The following is a 20,974-nucleotide window of genomic DNA, read 5'->3' as shown; positions in this document are numbered from 1 at the left end:
CAAAAAGTTATATTGCGATTTATTTCGAAAAATATTGCGATTATGATGGTAATGTTTTCCACATGTTCAACCGCAAAAAGGCTACTGGGGTTTTCACATTTGAGCCCTCTTAAAAAGAACCAAATTGAGACCTTTTTTCAGTTCACCCACAAACAAATAAATATATAAACAGTGAAACAATCGCTGTCTTCATATCCAAATGTTAACATCCACCGTGTATGTGTTTTTGTCCATTTTGTGACAGGATCTCAGCCCACTAATCATAAACATTCATTTTTTAAACGGTCAACTTGAATATTAGGGATGCTCAAATCAGGATTTTAACATTCGACACCGATCTCCAATTTTCATCTCATCAATCGATGCTGATCATTTAACTTTTTATCAGCAGCTCTGTCAAAACTGGTCATATGTAAGCTTTCTGCTCAATGTCACTGTTAACTACATTTCCCTGTTGATAAAACCATAGTTGTTGCCTAGTTATTGCTGTCAAAAATAATGTTGATTGATTGAATAATTCAGTATACACAAAATATAAATATTACTCTTTATTCAAGGCCTTAAAAACTAGTAGGCTTATACAAACTATTCTTTACTGTATATAAGATAGTCCTAAAGAATGAGGCTTAATTTCAAACTGAAGTTGAACTGATGACCCATTGGTGTAATTAAATTTTAAGTGAATATTGTGGTTAGTTTGTCACCATTTCATTTAATTATTTGTATTCATTATTTTATTATATTTAATTTAGCAATGCATTGTATAATAGTAACTAAATATTTGATATAGATGTATTATATGCATGTTCCTTCCTTTTCATTTTGTTGGATGTTGGTAATATTAGTTCCGCTTTCACTTGTTTCTAGTTCTACTGTCACAGGTCTAGTTCCAGTGACTGAACGGCAGTCAGAGAAAATAATAGTTTTCAGATTTTAAACTGCAGCAAATTAAACTTCAGCTATCAATATGTTTATATCTGTATGTACAGTGTCTAATAATGCATTGGCAATGTACACTTAAGTTTCTCTTGTCAAAACGTTTGATGAATTAAATCCCATTTGATCCTATTATTTTTTTTAAATCCACTGTAAAACGGCAGAATATTTTCCCCAAATTTTTATTACAACATGTCCACTGATATTACAGCATGTATACATATATTGTATCCATGATTAATACCTGAAAACATTTTTATAATTAACTTTATCCCTAAAACACATTTAGAATATAAATTTATATATTTTTTTTCTATCGCCTATTCCTAATTTACATGCATTTAAATTCAGGTAATCAACTTGGCCAACCCCACCTCACCTTCTCTGATAGCAGCCAGCGGCCTGGACATCAGGATGAAACCAGATGCTTTTATTCACACACACTAAAGACATTCCCACAAGATATTAAAAGTCTTCTCTCTCCGTGTGTGTGTGTGTGTGTGTTGCATAAATATTAACCAGAAAAAGACTTCCGAATGACAGTGGCCTTTTTCAATCACAACAGTGGAATGCATGCCCAGCCAATCAGCCAAACTCCAATGAGGCAGAATGAGAGAGGAGTTGATACAGCCCAATCAAACGCACCACCACGAGGAATGGAATCACTCAGTATTCAGCACTGACTCTTTTAAAACAACCCAAAATCTCGTCATTCCAAATATGTGGATACTGATTTCAAATTGGATTGTGTCACTGCATCAACTGGAGAATGCAGTAAATTGATGGATCTGAATACAAAAACAGAGACGCATGTGTCTATTGGACTAATGGTACATGTCAATCACATCCAGTGGAAACAGCGGCACTCAGGGAAAAACACAGATGAAGTGTGTGTAACATCCCAGATCTGATCATTTCTTCCTTACCGTTGTCATAGAAAATGAAATTCGTCGACCTGTCTGTGCGAGAAAATTGAAGACACATGAGCACACGTACTCAGGCACATGCACACACACACAATAAAACTGAGTTCAGCTTGGAAAGGAAAGAGTTAAAAGTTAGGCTGAGTATAGAAACATGTCATGAACACCAAATGCAAGACAGGCAGTAAAACATCTCTCTCAGACACAAATTCAGATAATCCACCCACCCACACAGACACACGAAACCTCACTCTCTCACTAATTGGGGCTGGGTTGTCAGGCAGATGCTCAGGTCTATTTACTCAAGATGAAATATTATTTTTCTCCATCTTTCATTGTGCCCATGTCTTAGTGGAACGAGACCTTCATTCCCATTTCATTCTAATTTGATCTTCATACTGATAGGACTTTGGGATGTAAAAGTGTGTGCACGTCAGTGTGTATGTGTAAACGTTTCACAATTAGATCCCATTCATGTATTCTTAACCAAATGAGCATATATTATCATATTCATGACATTCACATTTCAGAACCCAATCACACGTCAGTTCATTTGCATGTTCCCAGGCTCATATCATTAATATAATTCTCTCTCACATGTGAGATTTGTATCCTAGCAACAGGGATGAGGTAGAATGTATCATCCTCAGACAATGAAAACCCCAAATCTACGGCCTCACTATAATCCATTCACACAAATTGACACTCAGGCACAGATTTGGTGTTGTGTTAAAACCGACAGGACTGACATTACGGTACAGTCCAGTCTAGGCTTAATTGTTGAGTAGGATCCCAACTAATGATATTTTCCAGCTTACTCAGTGTGAATTTGGCAATGATGGTAAGAACCACAGATATTACTGGTGAGCCAGAAACGATCAACGCAATCCAGAAAAAGCTTGTGCTGCCCAGTGAAAAGCTCAAGGGAAATGACATCAAATGACAGTAATGTGGCCTGATTTACACAGTTTGATTATACATTATGTTGTCATGAATATTTAATGAATTAGACAACATATTTTATTGCATGCAATGCTTAGAAGGGACTCTGTGTATCAGTAGAAAGAAATCTGGGAGTATTAAGTGTAAACTGAATCAGGACAGAAAAGAATTGTGTAAAGTGGTGAGAAATATCAGAGGTGATATTTACACATGCACTTCCAACCATGCAGGTTAAATTATGAGACAAAGATGATTTATAATTCTAATGTATATTAATACAAATTTGATAATTGTTTTTGCATAGAGGTACATATTTTTTTAACGATTACTTTAAAACATTTAAATACAGAGCTACAGTGAGCTTCAAGGTTGTTAATAAATGGCATATGCTTCTATTGAAGTGATCAGTCCATGCTATTTCAATTTGATGATGGGGGGAAATCCACCAGAGCATCACGAACAACAAATCCCAGCAAAAAATCTCTGCAGCGATTGCCCACTCCTATAACACATTGCGAATGATTCTCTCTCAATCTATTTCTATATCTGAATATTTTGAGATGTTTTTTTTATACATATTGATTCTATACTTACAATCAGCAACTTTAAATCATTCGTTTGATACTTTCCATTATCTTAATTTGTACTTCATTCCCTCATTTAAGATGATAAGCACAGAGTCTTGTATATTTGTCTTTGTGTCTGATTTTCAAATACTTTTTTGCTACAAATCAATGTTTGTATTTTTGTTTCACCTTGGAACTGGTTGGTTTTCGTTCATGGCACAAAAATATTTTAGAAAGTACCAGTACCTTTTGAAATCCCTATGGAAAAAATTAAGGAAAAAAATAAACAAGACTGCTGAAAAAGTGTGCCAGCACTGTAAAACAAACTGCAACATGATGCAAGGTTTAAAACTGTAAGGTGGTACTTTGACCCTCGCTGATGTGTCACTTGAGCAACTCTAGGATGCCAATTTTTTCTTCTTCTCCAGAACTCAATGTGGAAATGTATAGTATATGTAAAATATTCCTTGCATTATGCCACCAAAACAAAAATGTGAGGAACAAAATCACAATATGTCAATGTTTTTGTGACAGTTTCACAAAAAAATCTTGTAAATTATACTTTGATTGACACATTGTCCTGTTTGTTAAATATGTGCGAGAGAAAAAAAGCTAAATAATACCATTTGTCATAGGGACAGAAATATACATTTGTTTAATAGAAGTCATACAAATACATTTTCAAGAAATATACACTCACTGAGCACTTTATTAGGAACACCTGTACACCTACTTATGCAAATATCTAATCAGCCAATCATGTAGCAGTAGTGCAATGCATAAAATCATGCAGATAATGTAGGGTCAAGAGCTTAAGTTAATGTTCACACCAACCATCAGAATGTGGACATTTTTGGTACCAGACGGTCTGCTTTGAGTATTTCTGTAACTGCCAATCTCCTGTTATTTTCATGCACAATAATCTCTACCTTTTCTAACTAAGGAGCCACTTTTTTTTTGTTTTAGTTTTTTTTGTTGATGCATTTTTTCCGAAAGAGCCATAGCACAAACAAATTATTTACTATTTTACTTTTAAGTTTTTTCAATAAAATTAAATGTTTATTATTCCTATAGACTACTCAAAAACACAAAAACAAACAAATATGCAACAATTAATAGGTAAAATGCTGCAATATGGAATCAAGTATGCGTGTTTGTGAGGGTCTCCATAAAATTACTTATTTTACCAATTGTTCATGAAAAAGTTAACTTCCCTTTGTGCTGGGCGATACGTAAAATATATTTTTACGATAATTGCATTAATGTATTCAAGGGTCAGTGAATATTTTTACTTTATTGATTTTGCTTTAAAAATGAAATTAATTTATTGAAACACAAAAAACTTAAACAAAAGACAACTCTAAATTCAAATTGCAATTTAAACTAAACAAAATAAAGCAATAAAATAACGACATGATCCAAAACTCTTATAAAACCCCCTTCCCAAATCTAAACATTTACCATCTCCAACGGCCAAATTTGCCATCACGCAAGCAACCGTCAATGATTTAAATTACTTTATAATAAATTACTAATAGCCTACAGATTAAGCACTGAAGACAATCATAAATGTAAAGATAATAATAATAAGACTCATAATAAATAAGCCTAATAAATTCCCATGTGTTCCAAAAAAGACGTGTGTGTGTGTGTGTGTGTGTGTGTGTGTGTGTGTGTGTGTGTGTGTGTGTGTGTGTGTGTGTGTGTTATATATGTTACTAAACCTGCAGTGTTGTGTTTGCAATTGCACGTTGCACCTCCTGAGATGGCAGGAGATCATTTGCAGCATTCTCAGAGATTACATTGTTCTTGCAAACAGTTTTCAAACAAATGAGAGAAGGGAGTGATAACTCTTGCGCATGTTCCAGGACACAGGGTCCCACTGCATGCCTCTGAACAAACAGCGAATCCGACACAAGCAATGACTTCTTTTGTCTGTTCTTATATGATAAAATATAATAACGTTTCTTCAAGCGTGTGTCTTTGTGACTTACAGCATTTCTTGTCATGTGCCACTCCGAGACGTCTTACAAGTCACCCTCCTTTTGTGGGTAGATGAGCAAAATTACTTGAGCATGAATGCAAGACGAGGAGCTTGCGAACCAAATTGCGCCTCGTCGCATTTTGCTATTTCACACCCTGGGCAAAGGGCAAACATTTGTAAAATCATTCGTAGAAAATGCACTTAACCACTAAGATCAATAATTAATGGCAAATGAGGCCCGGAACGCTATGCCTGTGCGTGTCTTGGAGAAGCGCTTTCATTGCACTCGTAAACAGCAGAGATCACTGCGCACACATCAAATCAGATGCACATCAGAGGCTTTTCTTTAGTTTATAATAACACGTTTCGTCAAGCGTGCATCTTTGCATCTTATTTCTTGTCATATATCACTCCGAGAAGTATTACAGATCACCCTCAACAGTGGATGCCATATCAGCAAAATTACCTGCCATTGCTCATGAAAAATCAGCATTTGGCGGTTTGTTAATTTCAAACCTTGAAACCAGGAATAGGCAGTAAAACAAATCAAAACAGTGTCATTGACTTTGCAATTGCACTTACACTTTCAGAAGGAAAATTATCTCTAAAAAGTTTTAAATGATCATGTGTTGGTGAATGGTGAGAGACCCGGCGAGCTACTTGATTTTTAACAAAGAGCCACAGGATCCTGACCCCTGCTCTACAGTTTACTCAGAATAGTGCCAAAAACAAACAACATCCAGTGAGTGGCAGTTCTGCAGATGGAAAAGCATGGTGAGGAGAGAGAGGTCAATGGAGAATGGCCAGACCGTTTTGAGATGACAGAAAGGCTACGGTAACTCAGATAACCCCTGTTGTAGTGAGCAGAATAGCATTTCAGAATGCACAGTATGCAAACCTTTAGGTGAATGGGCTACAAATGCAGAAGACCACATTGGGTTCCACTTCTGTCAGCAGAGAAAAGAAAGCTGAGGCTGCAGTGGCCACAGGCTCACCAAAACTGGACAGTTGAAGACTGGAAGAACGTAGCCTGGTCTGATGAATCTTGACACACAGATGGTATGGTCAGAATTTGGCACAAACAGCATGAATCCATAGATCCCACCTGCCTTGTGTCAACAGTCCAAGCTGCTGGTGGTGGTGTAATGGTGTGGGGAATGTTTTCTTGACACACTTTGGGCCTGTTAATACAATCAACCATTGCCTGAATGCCGCAGCCTATTTGAGAATTGTAGCTGATCACGTGCATCCATTCATGGCCACAATTTACCCATCTTCTAATGGCTACTTAAACCATAATAATGCAACATGTCACAATGCAAATGTCATCTCAAACTGGTTTCATGAACATGACAATGAGTTCACTGTAGCCTTCCCAGTCACCTGATCTGAATCCAATAGAACACCTTTGTGATGTGGTAGAATGGGAGATTCGCAGCATGAATGTGCGGCTGACAAATCTGCAGAAACTGCATGATCCAATCATGTCAACTTGGACCAGAATATCAAGTAAATGTTTCCAACATCTTGTGGAATCCAACCCATGAAGAATTGAGGCTGTTTTGAGAGCAAAGGGAGACCTACCAAAGTTAATTTTATATCCCGCTTACAGGCTAAATGCTGAGAAAGACATCCGATTCTCTATAATAGGACAAACATTGTATTTCAGCAAGAGGTTTTATTCACCTCATTCCCACTTTGTCTCACCTCTTGAGTGATTTTGGCAGAAAGCCCTAATGAGGTGCTTATCTTCAATATTGACAGTAAACTTTCAACATTGACAAAAATGTGTTCAATAAGACAGTTCTACTTGACCATCTTGCCAAAAAAAAAACAATAATTTGTTTCTTTTCAACTTAACTGTTTAAACAAAAAAGCTGCATACATTGAAATAGCCGCCTCTAATCTGTATCTCAGGTGGCATGGTGGTGTCAATATGCTGAGAGTGTGCAGGACAATCTTCCTGAGAGGAAAAGAGTTAGTGCTACTGAGAGTAACTGAGCTCTTCTGTGTCCTCTGGGAAGGTTCAACAATTTCAGTGACTCTAAAGTGGATGACTGGACAGCAGAGTGTTATTATCACCTGACTTGCTTTTATGGGGTCAGTCAGAGAGCATGTCCTCTCTCTGACACATCCTACACTGAGTTTAAAAGCAGTGGCGTCAACTGAGATGGAAATTATTGTTAAAAAAAACTTATGAATAACTCCTAATTTTTTAAATTACAGTTTTGATGCTATTGTTTTTTTTTTTTTCAGTTTGCTTAATTCACTTTATTTTATTAAGTGCTACAATTTCTCTCCCTCTCTATTTCTCAATTCAGTTCAATTCAGCTTTATTGGCATGACAGTTGTAGTACAGTATTTCCAAAGCATTGTAAAATTATTTCTATATAGATTTTTAAATATGATACAATAAGTCTCTCTCTCTCTCTCTCTCTCTCTCTCTCTCTCTCTCTCTCTCTCTCTCTCTCTCATCTTTCATACCTTTTTAATGTAAAATTTGTATTATAATTTCTAAAGCATTATAAATTAAAGTAATATTAGAATGGATTCAAACTGCAGGGTTTATATCTTTGAGGTGTCAGTCACACCATCTCTCTGAGGTATTGAGCAACCTTCGTAGGCATTCTTAAAGAAAAACCCCTTGCACACACACACACAAAGTGTAACATGCATGCTCACCATTGACCTCCTGTGACCCGGCATCTGTGAATAGGGAGCTCATGATTTCCTCGAAGTTGCAGGCAGGCTCGGCAGTGTGCGGGTCCTGCGAGACGTGGCGGAGCATTGTCTTCAACACATCGTCCAGAGATGTCTCGTCCTCGTGCAGCAGAATACTGGCCCTCTCCAGAAACCCGTCCAGATCTCTATGAGCTCGCACCTCTTCCTCAAAGTTCATCAGCTTCACGTACTGAGAGAACCAAGACAAGTACATAAGTCATTACATTCATTTTACCGAGGTTAAAGGAAGAATATTAGTCTTCTATGGAAAAAAAAAATGCAATGAAGCACCAAAAGGTGGTGACTCACATTCTAATTATTTCCTTATGTGTTCTCACATTCTACTTATTTCCTTATGTGTTTCACAGAAGACAGAAAGTCATACAGGCTTGGAGTTAACAGTGACAGAATTTTCATTTTAGGGTGAACTTTCCCTTTAAAGCTCTATGCAAAGACTTATTGTACACTACAAGTGAAATTTTGAATACATCAACTTATTCTTTATTATTACTATTTTCCACTTATTTAAAGTAATAATACAATTCTCAGAACTGTTAAATAACACAAATAAAGGTATGGGAATTAAATAGTGACCAAAATTTTTTAAGCAAATCAAAAATCTAAATAAATGTTTTTCATTCATTATACGGTTCAACGCATCCAAATATATATTTTTTTATTATTATTACAATTACAAAATTGGCTCAATTTACAGTATATTAGTCTAAAACTATTTAAATCATTTAAGCTTAAGCCTTTAGATAAAAAAAAGTTTTTTTTTTTTTAAGATCATGACAAACATAAATTCAGTCAAGTGTCTCCAAACTTTGACAGGAGGTGAATTTGGCATTGTAGATATGAGGACTTGATGAATCAATACAGAATTCAATTGCGGTTCGGTCACAGGTGTGCATATACTGTATTGGCTTTTTCACAACTTGGCTCTTGTAATCAGATTGCAGAGATCTATATTTTTTCTAATATCTGTTTTTTAAATATATTTTATTGCATGTTGATGTAATGAAAAAGTCTCACCCTTCGAGATGTGTTAAGCAGAACACAGCCGTGGACATCGGATTCTGTAGGAGAGAGAGAGAGAGAGACAAAGAGGCCTGAGGGAATGTATTCCACTGTGTGCCAAAACAACAAGCATCATAAACCACCTTTTAGAGTTTTAAGAAGAGAACAAATAGTTTCTGTTAGAGCAGGGGTCGGGAAAATTTTTTCACTAAGGAGCCAATTGTTTTATTTTTGTTTGATGCTATTTTTCAAAAGATCCATACCACAAACTAATAATTTACTATTTGACTTAGTTTTTCAATAAAATACAATGTTTATATTGCCCATAGACTACTCCAAAACCAACAAATATGCAAATATTAATAGGAAACATGTTGCAATATGGAATTGAGTACACGTGTTTGTGCGGGTCTACATAAAATTACTTTGAAAATGTTTACTTCCCTTTTGGGCTGGGCAATATGTAAAAAAAACATTTTAATGATAATCGCATTTAAAATATCAATATCCCATTATTGTCACGACTGACTGTGAAGGTAGACACGGGGACGAGGATCTAAATGCAGCAGGGTTTATTGAAAACAAATGGCAAACAAAAGAACACCAACAAAAGAAACATCCACGATGGGAAAAGGTAAACAAAACACGAAAGGTAAACAAAGGGTAAACAAAACACGGAAGGTAAACAAAGGGTTAACATAACACGGAAGGTAAACAAAGGGTTAACATAACACGGAAGGTAAACAAAGGGTTAACATAACACGGAAGGTAAACAAAGGGTTAACATAACACGGAAGGTAAACAAAGGGTTAACATAACACGGAAGGCATACACGGGGATAACTATGGTGAAACCGATGATGGAAGCATGGGAAACAGTCATCTACTTACAACAAAGACCGACGGGGAAAGGAGAAACAGACACGGTTAAATACACAAACACAATGAAGACTAAACGAGACACAGGTGAGAACAATGAAGAGTGCAGGCAGTGAGAGAGGCCAGGAATTGTGGGAATTGCAGTTTCACACTCGGACAGTGAGACTACGGGCGGACAACAAGGAAACGTGACATAAACGTGATTAGTGAAACAGAGAACCTAGGGCAGACAAACAGGAACGTTACAATTATATGGCCAATCCCCAAGGTCGGTGAATATTTTTGCTTTATTGCTTTTGCTTTAAACATTTAATTAATTTATTAAAACACGAAAAACTTGAACAAAAAGACATTTCTAAATTCAAATTGCACTTTAAACTAAATGAAAAAGCAATACAAATAAAAAAGTGATAAAAAAAATCTTATGTATAACCCCTCCCCAAATCCAAACATTTACATGGCTCCATTTGCCATGACACATTTCTCTAGAAAGTTTTAAATGATCATGTGTTGGTGAATGGTGAGAGATAGCGATCTGATATCGTGAAAGTGTTAGGGGGAAAAAACACAATGAACATCAAAGCAATCTGCATCAGAGAGCCCCTACTGTCACCTTCTCAAAAATATATTAATATAATTTTTTCTTAAATATCTGCAATGAAACGAGTTCAGTGCCCAATACAAAACAAAATATCACCCCCAAATCACCAGTGTTTACAACATACTCCACTGAACGCAAACTCCAAAGCATCCAAACTCTGAGGGGCAGAAGCGGCACTTGTGTTCATGTGTGTTGCTGTTTCACTGTTTGTCCTTTATTTGTGTAATTCATGTTTTGCATTGTCCTCAGGTTTAGCTGAGTTCAGCTTGAAACCCTAATGTGATGGCTGCATACTAAGTCCTTCTCCATATAGAGATTATATAAAGCAGACAGCCTTTATCAAATAGAGATCCCTCAGTCCTGTGCACGTGCCCCGCAAGAAGTCCGGCCCCTGGAAAAAGATATTCAGGCAGGATTACAACGACCTGCCGCTGACTCCTCCACTGCCTTAGCTTCAAGATTAAACAGCCCCTTGGATGCTTTTGGGATTAAATGAGAAAAATTGAGCTGCACTTTAAAAGAACAACTTTGGGTTTTAATGAGAGTTCAATTAATAATGTTACATAACCTCTCAAACCTTTTAATGGCTTAGCTGCCATTTGAAACAAATGCTTTTATTCTCTGCTCTTCCATCCCCATCTTTCTGTCACCTCCCATCTCTCTTAGTCATTTACATTTGCAAATGATTTAGTTGAACACACAATATACGTGTAATGCTATGTGAGGTCAAATGATATTGAAAACATCTAACCAGCTACATTAATTTAAGCTCAGTGAGTTGTGGTATGAATCTCAAAACCACTTTATTAACATAAGATAAAAGCCAGCATTAACTGAACTCTAACTACAATGATACAATCCCTAATCCAAAGGGAATTCAGCAATTAACCAGTTATCAAACCACATCCAATCAAACCAGCATCAATGATTTACCAGAGGCTGATAATCCTCAAGACATATCCTCACCCTAGTGTGTGATCTACTTCTGAAATGAAGATGCAAAGCCCCCTCTCTGCATCAGAGTTTTTTATCCTAATGTAAATTCATGTTCCATTTTATGTTTACACAGTTTTTCCAGTGATCTAACACTTAGAACTAGCAACATATAAAATGTTTATATGTTTATACTACCATACTATTTAGTAAAACTGTGGCAGGGCATGGGGCGGGGCCAGGTCGTGATAAGAGAGGGATAAAGGCCAACTGCAGAGGATGGTGCGGCGAGAACTCTACTACGCCGTATCCCTCATCCTTCCCGGATTTCGGCACCAGTGTAACACAGTTCAATTGAAAGGAGGAGACGAGAATCGGGTTGTCAATATAATTAATATTTTAATGAATAAATTAAACAAAAGACAAACACACACACACACGACGGACATGTCCGTAAACGATCTCTCTCTCCCGCACCATCCTCCGCAGCATGCCTTTATCCCTCTCGGTGGCTTGATTAGCCTGATAAGGGACCGGGTGTGTAGAATCACGACCCGGCCCCTCCCTCCGCCCTGCCACAAAAACTCAAATCTAAATCTCATTAAGTGTTGCTTCAAAATAATAACTACAATAATACAATAACAAGCAAATATTATGCACATTTTCTTTTATGTACTGTTTTACTACTAATTGTTATTATTATTGTTATTATTATTTGTCACCTTCTTTTCAGACGATTTGTCAACAAATTCAAATTAAACAACCTAGGTTAGGTGTGGGGTATACACCAGTAAAAATCTGTCAACTGGTAAAAATCTTTGAGTATAGTTTCTATCGTTGTTATGCAAATGTCGCAACAAGGAATGGAATGTGCTTACCAATCAGAAGTTGTTTATATTACTACTTTTATTATAGAATTTTAGTGTTATATTTTATCCATCACTGGTTACAATAGCATTATTTTTGCATTAAAAGTTGCCTATTTCTCATTGTCTTGGATGAGAGTGTGCAGAGAGAGAGGACACATAAATATGTTTAAATTGAAACATTATGCACTGGTTTTATTTCACACCTCCTAAATGGTTTTCTATCTGTTTTTTTTTTTTTTTTTTTGTTACTGCTGCTGATACTGTAAAGCTTTCCCGCTGACTGTTCTGCCACAAACTCAGAGAGTGAAGTGATCGAGTAAATTACGTCAAGAATTATTTAATACAATTTTTGTCAACTGTGCATTTATGTACAGTGTATAGTATACATATAGTTGTCAAAAAGATTTTCAATATTTATTTATTTTTTGGTTGAACAAACGCTTTATTATAAATGGAACTTGAAACCATTTCTTTAATGGAAGTATGTGTAAAAAAGTCTCCCTTTTGAAAATAAATAGAATAAATAAGAAAGCTAACAGAATTATAATAATAAACTGAATTATAAACATGATAAAAAAATAGCATATAACTATACCATGTTACATAACTAAAGCATGTTAGTTTACATGTTAGCATAACGTGTTAAATTAACTACTAAATGAAAAATAACATCAGCTGTGTGAGCTTTTAAAGTAATGTCCTATGATTATTAATAATTTACATATACTCCTGTCTGTACCTTTAACTCAGTGGTTCTCAACTGGTTTTGCTTCAGGAAAGATTTTATATTGAACATCAAGTAGCGACCCGCCATATTTAAAGTATCCTGGGTTGCATTTCCTTTTATATTGTTTTGTTCATGGTTTTCAAGTACAAGGACATGCATCTTGTGACATTATTTTTGTTGTTAACTTCAAATCTACAGGACGTTTTCTCTCCCCCTTTTAAAAATTGAAGAGCATATTTACTTATATGAACCCATTATTATCCCGTTTGTTTCCTAATTTCAAAAAGAACATACATATTACACAGGAGGAAAGGCTCTTATTACCATGGTTAGGTCAGTGTAGCTAGTCTTAAATATTAGTAATAATAATAATAAATTATATGTATTTATGAAAAAATAAATACTAGCCGAAACACATCTTGAAACTTTAACTACAACTGCCACTGTTGATATAAAATGAGGTCTAATAGATTCTACATTAAGATTATTTCATATGAAACTATAACATTTTGTCATAATATAACAGTTACTTTTACTCATGTAAAATCGTGAAACGATTTTGTAAAGGTAATGATTTTAGTTATTAGCGCATAACACAGTGTTGCTCTTTTCCTCCTCAGTGCTGTTTGGCATGTCAGGGCTGCCTACTGTTTGATGGGTTTCAATTGACTTCCTTCGTAATAGGCAAACAATTGGACGGCTGGCGACATATTTTTAATGTGAGAACCACATCATTGTTCTTTCCCTGCTGTCCACAACACAGTCCAAATAGACCCGCACCCCACCAGTTGAGAAACACTGCTTTAACTAACACACACACTCACTTATGTCAGACCCCCTAGCCTCGCTTCTCTCTGACATTTTCTCCACTGACTGCATGTCAATTTGACAGGAAGTCAAGAAGGAAAGGAGATGCGCACGCGCAAGTGAGATTCTCTGTTCGGTTGTATTTTTTTTCTCAATACCGTAGATAAGTAAATGTATATGGTATGATAACCGTCAATTTTCATACCGGTATACCGCTGCAACCCAAATTGTGATACAGGATACATCATAATCGTACTCATATTTTTGCTTAGATTGTAATGAATGATACAGGCACAGAGGTGTACCTTTAAAGCCAACCGCACACAACACGACTTGCAGTCTTTTATTTGTTGTCATGTTGGTGTGTACAGTACATGACTGTTCACAGACTGGGTCTATCAACTACACGACCATTCATCTTGACTGAAACTACAATCACAAAATTCAGTCACAAACTTGCGCATTTACTGTAGCAACGGGAGAGTTTATTTGTGATAACATGCCCACAAACAACATAAAAGAAGGCCTGCGCCTATTATTGCAATGATTTGCACAGAATGGGGAAAAACTGCTTAAAGGGGTCATGACATGGGTTTTTTTATTGTATTATTATGTTCCCTTAGGTGCAATTATAGTATTAATATATTTTATTTAAGAAAAACTTTTAAAATCTAGTGATTTATGACCTTTTCCCACCCTGTTTCTCATCCTCTGATTCAAACAGTCTGTTTTGGGGGCGTTTTCCATTTAAGACTTCAGTGTTAACGCCCACTGTTATGATTGGCTAACGTCAGTGCCTATGTATCAATTATTGACGCCCCAGCCAGAACAATATGCAAGTAAACTAAGTAAAAACACTGTGATTATTCATAATGAATGAAATTGCGCTTTAAAAAGTAGTTTAAAGTTTAAAATAGATTACTTACAGTTTGCGTCGTCGTTGTTCCCAGAATAGTCGGCACGGACTTATCTTTGAGCAACAGTTTTCTGGCAAAGCCAACATCATATTGAGATTTGTTCTCAAAACAGTCATCCTTAAAATGACTGGGACGTCCATAAAAAATAAACTGCATCCATTTTTCCCTGACGTCTGGATCTTTCGGCAGCTTATTCAGAGGTTTTGTTTGACCACAGCCAGGAACAGCACATCTGTGTGGCATCGTAATTTTCCTGTGCACAAGTAGTCTCTGTCAGAGCTCGCTGTCCATCGACTGAACACTTGTGAGGCGCACGGCGATACGAAATGAGCGTAGTTGTCTTGTGCTGGAGGCGGTCATATGCAAACGCTGTTACGTCACTTCTAACCGACACGTCACTTCTAACCATGAATCCAGAACGAGCTGTATTTTGAGCTTGATTAAATAAATGATTCGTTTAGAATGGGGAGGACGTCTTAAAATATTAAACTTGCAGGACGTTTTAATGATACAAAGACCTCTTATATACCAAAAGATCAAGGCAAATTTGGTTTCTCATGTCATGACCCCTTTAAAATAATGATCAGACAGTTGCTCGGGACAAGTGAAAGGAAAGTTACTAATACAAATTAAGATCTAAAAACAATTATAAATGTAAACATAATAATTATAATGATGATGATAATCACTGAAATATAAATCACAGTTTGAGGTGAAATTTGTATTATTTTATGTTTTAATCATAGAGGTATAGGCTATTTATTAAGTGACCCTGCAGAATTGCGCTCACAACGAACCTCTCTGTGGAAATAAAGCGAACTGAACTTAGAGCAGCTCCTGAGCTGAGATGGTTTGAGGTAATTTGCAGCATTCTCATAGACTATATTATTCTTGCAAAAAAATGTCAGAAGACTGAAACAAAGAAAGAGTGAGAGCCCTTTACATATGTGTGTTCCTCAACTGTATGCCTCCAAACAAACAGCATGTGCATAGACGGCATTTCTGACATCTGTTCTAAAAATATAAGAAAGTGTGTTTCTTCAAGCGCGTATCTGTGTGTCTAACAGCATTTCTTGTGTCATTCCAAATCTGAGACATCTTACTGTTACCCACCATGCACATTCTATTCGCACCAGCCATTAAACGTCTTCTGTTAGTGTGTGTACTTTGCTGCCTGTGTAATGTAATATGTTGGTAAAGAACATCTAGCTTTCAATGTGCTATTGAAAACATCCTGGAATTACATTCATAATGTTTCCCCTTTATACCTGGTATAAAATTTCACTCCAGTGTTTTCCCTTGTAAACCGGTAACACTGTACACCGTGTCAACCCAACTGCTAGCTTCGTCGACCTTGTCAGTCCAAACATCAGGGTGGATCATTGTCTTTCTCACCACTGATGCCTGCAACTACCACAGGTTAAACCACTCCCAGAACTGCCTTCTCCACCTTTCCTTGCCAGCGAGCCCGAACCTATGCAGTTGGGCCGCATGTAACTGCCCAGCAAAGAAATGGAGCGCCGGTGGAGTCTGGGCTTATGCACTCACTGTGGCGGTGAAGGGCACACACACTTGCTGGCTGCACCGTAAATGCCAGCCACTCACCAGGAACCAGGGGACTGTTGGTGAGCAGCACCAATTCTAATCAGTCCCTGAAGCTACGCACTCTACTGCCTGCCATCATCCTCTAAACATCCTCCTCTGGAGGGAGGTTTGTCACCAGGTCTCAGTCCTTATCGACACTCGCGTAGAGGGGAATTTTACTGATACAGATATATCAACAAGATGGAGATTGCCATTGGACCTGCCCATCCAGATTTGCACACATTGTGGGTCCTCACTCGGCTGGATATCTGAAGCCATGTTCCCGGTGAGTCTGAGAATTTTGGGCAATAATGAGGAGGCGTTTGTTTTTTACCCTGGCCACTCCTGTGGTTTTGGAACACCCATGGCTGGTGAAGCACTACCCCCCATATAGACTGGGCTGGCAAATTTGCTGAGTTATTACTGCTACATTTTTGAATTCCTTAATCATTGTAAAGGCCTCACAAACAGGGTTGCAAATTAAAATAAATAAAAAATCCTTAATTGATAAATAATTAAACTTAATAATGAAAGTCAATTAATCAATAACAATAATAAACTGTAAATGGTGAACAGCTTGAAACTCAAAAAATATAAGTCTCAATTTTTTTTTCGATCAAAGCATTATTTATACAAAAATAGATTTTTGGCTGACCAACCATTATAATGCAAACCTGATAACAGTAACATTGAAACAGAGAAACATTTCTTAATGTAAAAGGAAACGTGAAAACATGAAACAGCCACCAAAGTATGTGCATGTGAGCCTACTGTTTAAATATAATTTAAATAAATACACTAACCAAGTGCAAATACTGGTATTTTGTTCTTAATAAGGGATGCACAATATTGGATTTTTGCCAATATCCAATATGCCAATATTTTCCAACTCATTTTGGCCAATAGTCGATATATTTTTTTCCCTTTCTTTGAAAAGAAAAGAGACTGTCCTGTAGCAGAATTAACCATCAACAGTTGAAGTCAGAAGTTTACATAATTTTAGGTTGAAGTCATTAAAAAGTTTTTTTAACAACTCCACAGATTTAATATTAGCAAACTATAGTTTTGGCTAGTCATTTTTTGTTCTATATTTGTGCATGACACGAGTAATTTTTCCAACAATTGTTTACAGACAGATTGCTTCACTTTTAATTGACTGTATTACAATTCCAGTGGGTCAGAAGTTTAAATAGACTAAGTAAACTGTGCGTTTAAGCTGCTTGGAAATTTCCAGAAAATAGAAAGGCAACTTTACGCAATTAGCCAATTAGGTTCTGATAGGAGGTGTACTGAATTGGAGGTGTACCTGTGGATGTATTTTAAGGCCTACCTTCAAACTCAGTGCCTATTTGCTTGACATCATGGGGAAATCAAAAGAAATCAACCAAAAACTCAGAAAAAAGAACTGTGGACCTCCACAAGTCTGGATGATACTAATTTCCAAACGCCTGAAGGTACCGCGTTTATCTGTACAAACAAAGTATGCAAGTAAATACCCCATGGGACCATGCAGCCATCATACGTTCAGGAGGGAGACACATTCTGTCTCCTAGAGATGAACGTAGTTTGGTGCGAAAAGAGCAAATTAATTCCAGAACAACAGCAAAGGACATTGTGAAGATGCTGGAGGAAACAGGTAGACAAGTATCTATATCCACAGTAAAACGAGTCCTATATTGACATAACCTGAAAGGCTGCTCAGCAAGGAAGAAACCGCCACAAAATGCCAGACTACGTGCAGAATAAGTGCACATGGGGACAAAGACCTTACTTTTTTGACAAATGTCCTCTAATCTGATGAAAAAATGTAACTGTTTGGCGATAATGACCATCGTTATGTTTGGAGGAAAAAGGGTGAGGCTTAAAAGTTGAAGAACACCATCCCAACCGTGAAGCATGCATCATCAGCATCATGTTGTAGGGGTGCTTTGCTGCAGGAGGAACTGGTGCACTTCACAAATAGATGTCTTCATGAGGAAGGAAAATTATATGGATATATTGAATATATACGAAGACAGAAAAAACTCAAAATTCAACTTAAAATGTATAGGCTACTTTACATTCACTGACTAAAACAAGGAAATGACTTCAACTTCGCAAGATGTGAAACATGAAACTTTTTATGTTATGTTTTCAAACACAAAATATGTTATGCTCGAGAGCACCAAGCAAAGGCAGCTTAATTTAGGCTTCAGCTAAAACATTTATTTAGAGAACAATGAATGAGTTTGGAAAAAAAAACAATTTCTTCAACATCTTGTTGAAGTCATTTTATTGGCATCCCGGGTTCCTTCTGTATCCCTTGTAGGCGACTGCATGCAAGTTGAATGCCCAACCATTCTCCTTCCTTTGCAATATCTGCAATGTTGTGTTGCAATAGAACACCTTCTTGCACAGCCAACTGCAGCGCGTGTGCATGCATGGCACTCTTGGAACACCAAACTCCTCTGGCACTTTGGTCATGTTGCATGCATTGTCTCCTACTAAATGCACCTTGTCTTTGGGGATTTTCCACTTCTCAATAATCCCTTCAAACATGAACGCAATCATTGCTGCTGTGTGAGAGCCTGGACACTCTTACGAGTGTAGAATCACCTTTTTAGGGATGAAATCTTCATCAATCCACTGGACAGTGAGGCTCAACATACTGATAGGGCTTACACTTGATGTACAGATATACATTGTAAAGCTCACAGAATTGACATCAGTGAGGAGCTTCTCTATGTGGACATAGATGACACTATATAGTTCAGGTAAGACCACATCTGAAAAGTAGCGACAGCAAGGAATAGCTTACCGTGGCTCTAAGTAGTAAATCAATCAGCAAAAGCCTACATCTTCCACCACGCTAAAGGTTGATTATCAAGTGCAATCATTTCAATTCTTTTTTTGTTGAGAGCTTTCACCTTTGGGTAATCGCTGCTGATTTGTATTTATTTGCCTTTTCAAATGACAGCAGAAGATGCTCCTAACGAGTTTTCGTTGGTGCTGTTTTGTCTTTTCGCATCATAATTAGGTCATAATGATAAAAATTCTTAAGGTGCATTGTTAAATTTGTGGTGTTGAAGGATTATGGATTGGTTCCTCCTTGCATGAATGATGCTTTGCATTTATTGCAAACAGCATCTTTGCTATCAGTCACGCTTACTGTAAAGTCCGCACCGATCACTAGCTCTTAGCAACATTTGTGTTGCCGCAGGTACATAATCAACATGTCATCTTATCGGCAAGGCATATCAGCAAAATGTTTCATATCGGGCCAATGCCGATAATTAATCTTTAAGCCTTTATCGGCCGATTCCGATGACATACCAATATTATCATGCATCCCTACTGTTAATACATTTTTATTTCAGAGTCTTTTGATGTTTTTTGTTCCCCAATTTTGAATGACCAATTCCCAATGAGGTCCTCGTGGTGGCATAGTGAATGGCCTCAATCCTGGTGGCAGAAGAAGAATCTCAGTTGCCTGAGACAGTCAAATCCGCTCATCTTATAACGTGGCTTGTTGAGTGTGTTACCGTGGAGACCTAGCCTGTGTGGAGGCTTCACGCACAACTCACCACACACCCCACCAAGAGCGAGAACCACATTATGGCGACCACTAGGAGGTTAACCCGTGACCCTACCCACCCAAGCAAACGAGCCAACTGGTGGCTTAGGAAGCCTGACTGCAATTCAGAATATTTTAATACATTCAGGCTATGTTTAATATGAATTTGTGAAATGTATAATTTACTGTAATGTATTACTTTTAATAGTAACTTTAATATAAGATACATATTTGAGTTCTTTAAAATTCATATTGTAGATTGTGGCATTTTACTTTTTTTATTTGAAACTAAGTATAATAATAACACATAATGGTGTGGATAATACATGGAGACTGACGGATCAACAATGTTAGTTGCCATGTTGTACTTTAACACATTATCATGATATATGCAGTAAATGTAATGCTCATATTTACCACGACATAATCACAGCACACCTGAGACTGTTGCCTTAGCAACAACTGACCTGCTAACCCGAGCATCTCCAGAGCTAATCAACAGCTTTGGATCTAACTTCCATCACACGGTGAACTCACTCTCACAACACACACTATCACTGACCTGCCCCTCCATGGTGTGTCTGGTTGCCATAGAGATGAATGTCATCTCCTGATGGGATGGGAGAGTCCTGGCCCTCCTCTCGCTCCTCGCTCCCCTCCTCCTGTTCCTCTCGCTCCCTCTGCTCTAAGAGGAGACACAAACACATAAACAGTCTCAAACACTTTTCAATAAATACAGTATATGATATACTGTATACAAGTTAGCTGACATCAGTGTTCTGCAGTGTGACATACTATGCTATATCTCATAAAAAAAATTAAATCTAATTGATAAATACATATTATATTTGCCATTTCTAGTTTAGTTTATTTTTTATGTTATATAATTAAATATTTATTATATATACAGTTGAGGTCAAAAGTTTACATACACCTTAGCCAAATACATTTAAAGTACATTTTTCACAATTCCTGACATTTAATCGTAGAAAACACACTGGTTACTTCTGTAA

The 20,974-nt window shown here is 36.9% G+C and overlaps 1 protein-coding gene across 5 annotated transcripts in view; it reads right to left on the bottom strand.

The window, feature by feature from the left end:
• LOC127617714 (solute carrier family 4 member 11-like) overlaps positions 1-20,974 on the bottom strand; it is a 112,161-nt gene that overhangs the window by 30,542 nt on the left and 60,645 nt on the right. For 3 of the 5 annotated variants that reach the window (XM_052089775.1, XM_052089776.1, XM_052089777.1), the window contains 4 exons: positions 20,524-20,646; positions 9,108-9,151; positions 8,034-8,262; positions 1,863-1,895 (listed from right to left, as the gene is read on the bottom strand). In XM_052089775.1, coding sequence (XP_051945735.1) covers positions 1,863-1,895; positions 8,034-8,262; positions 9,108-9,151; positions 20,524-20,646 — 429 coding nt within the window. The remainder of the gene's footprint in view (positions 1-1,862; positions 1,896-8,033; positions 8,263-9,107; positions 9,152-20,523; positions 20,647-20,974) is intronic. The other 2 variants (XM_052089780.1, XM_052089779.1) reach the window with 2 other exon arrangements.

The sequence above is a fragment of the Xyrauchen texanus genome, chromosome 24 (assembly GCF_025860055.1).
Source record: "Xyrauchen texanus isolate HMW12.3.18 chromosome 24, RBS_HiC_50CHRs, whole genome shotgun sequence".
Lineage (NCBI taxonomy): Eukaryota > Metazoa > Chordata > Actinopteri > Cypriniformes > Catostomidae > Xyrauchen > Xyrauchen texanus.
The sequence above is the reverse complement of the archived record's forward strand: the minus strand, read 5'-3'. Positions and strand labels throughout refer to the sequence as shown.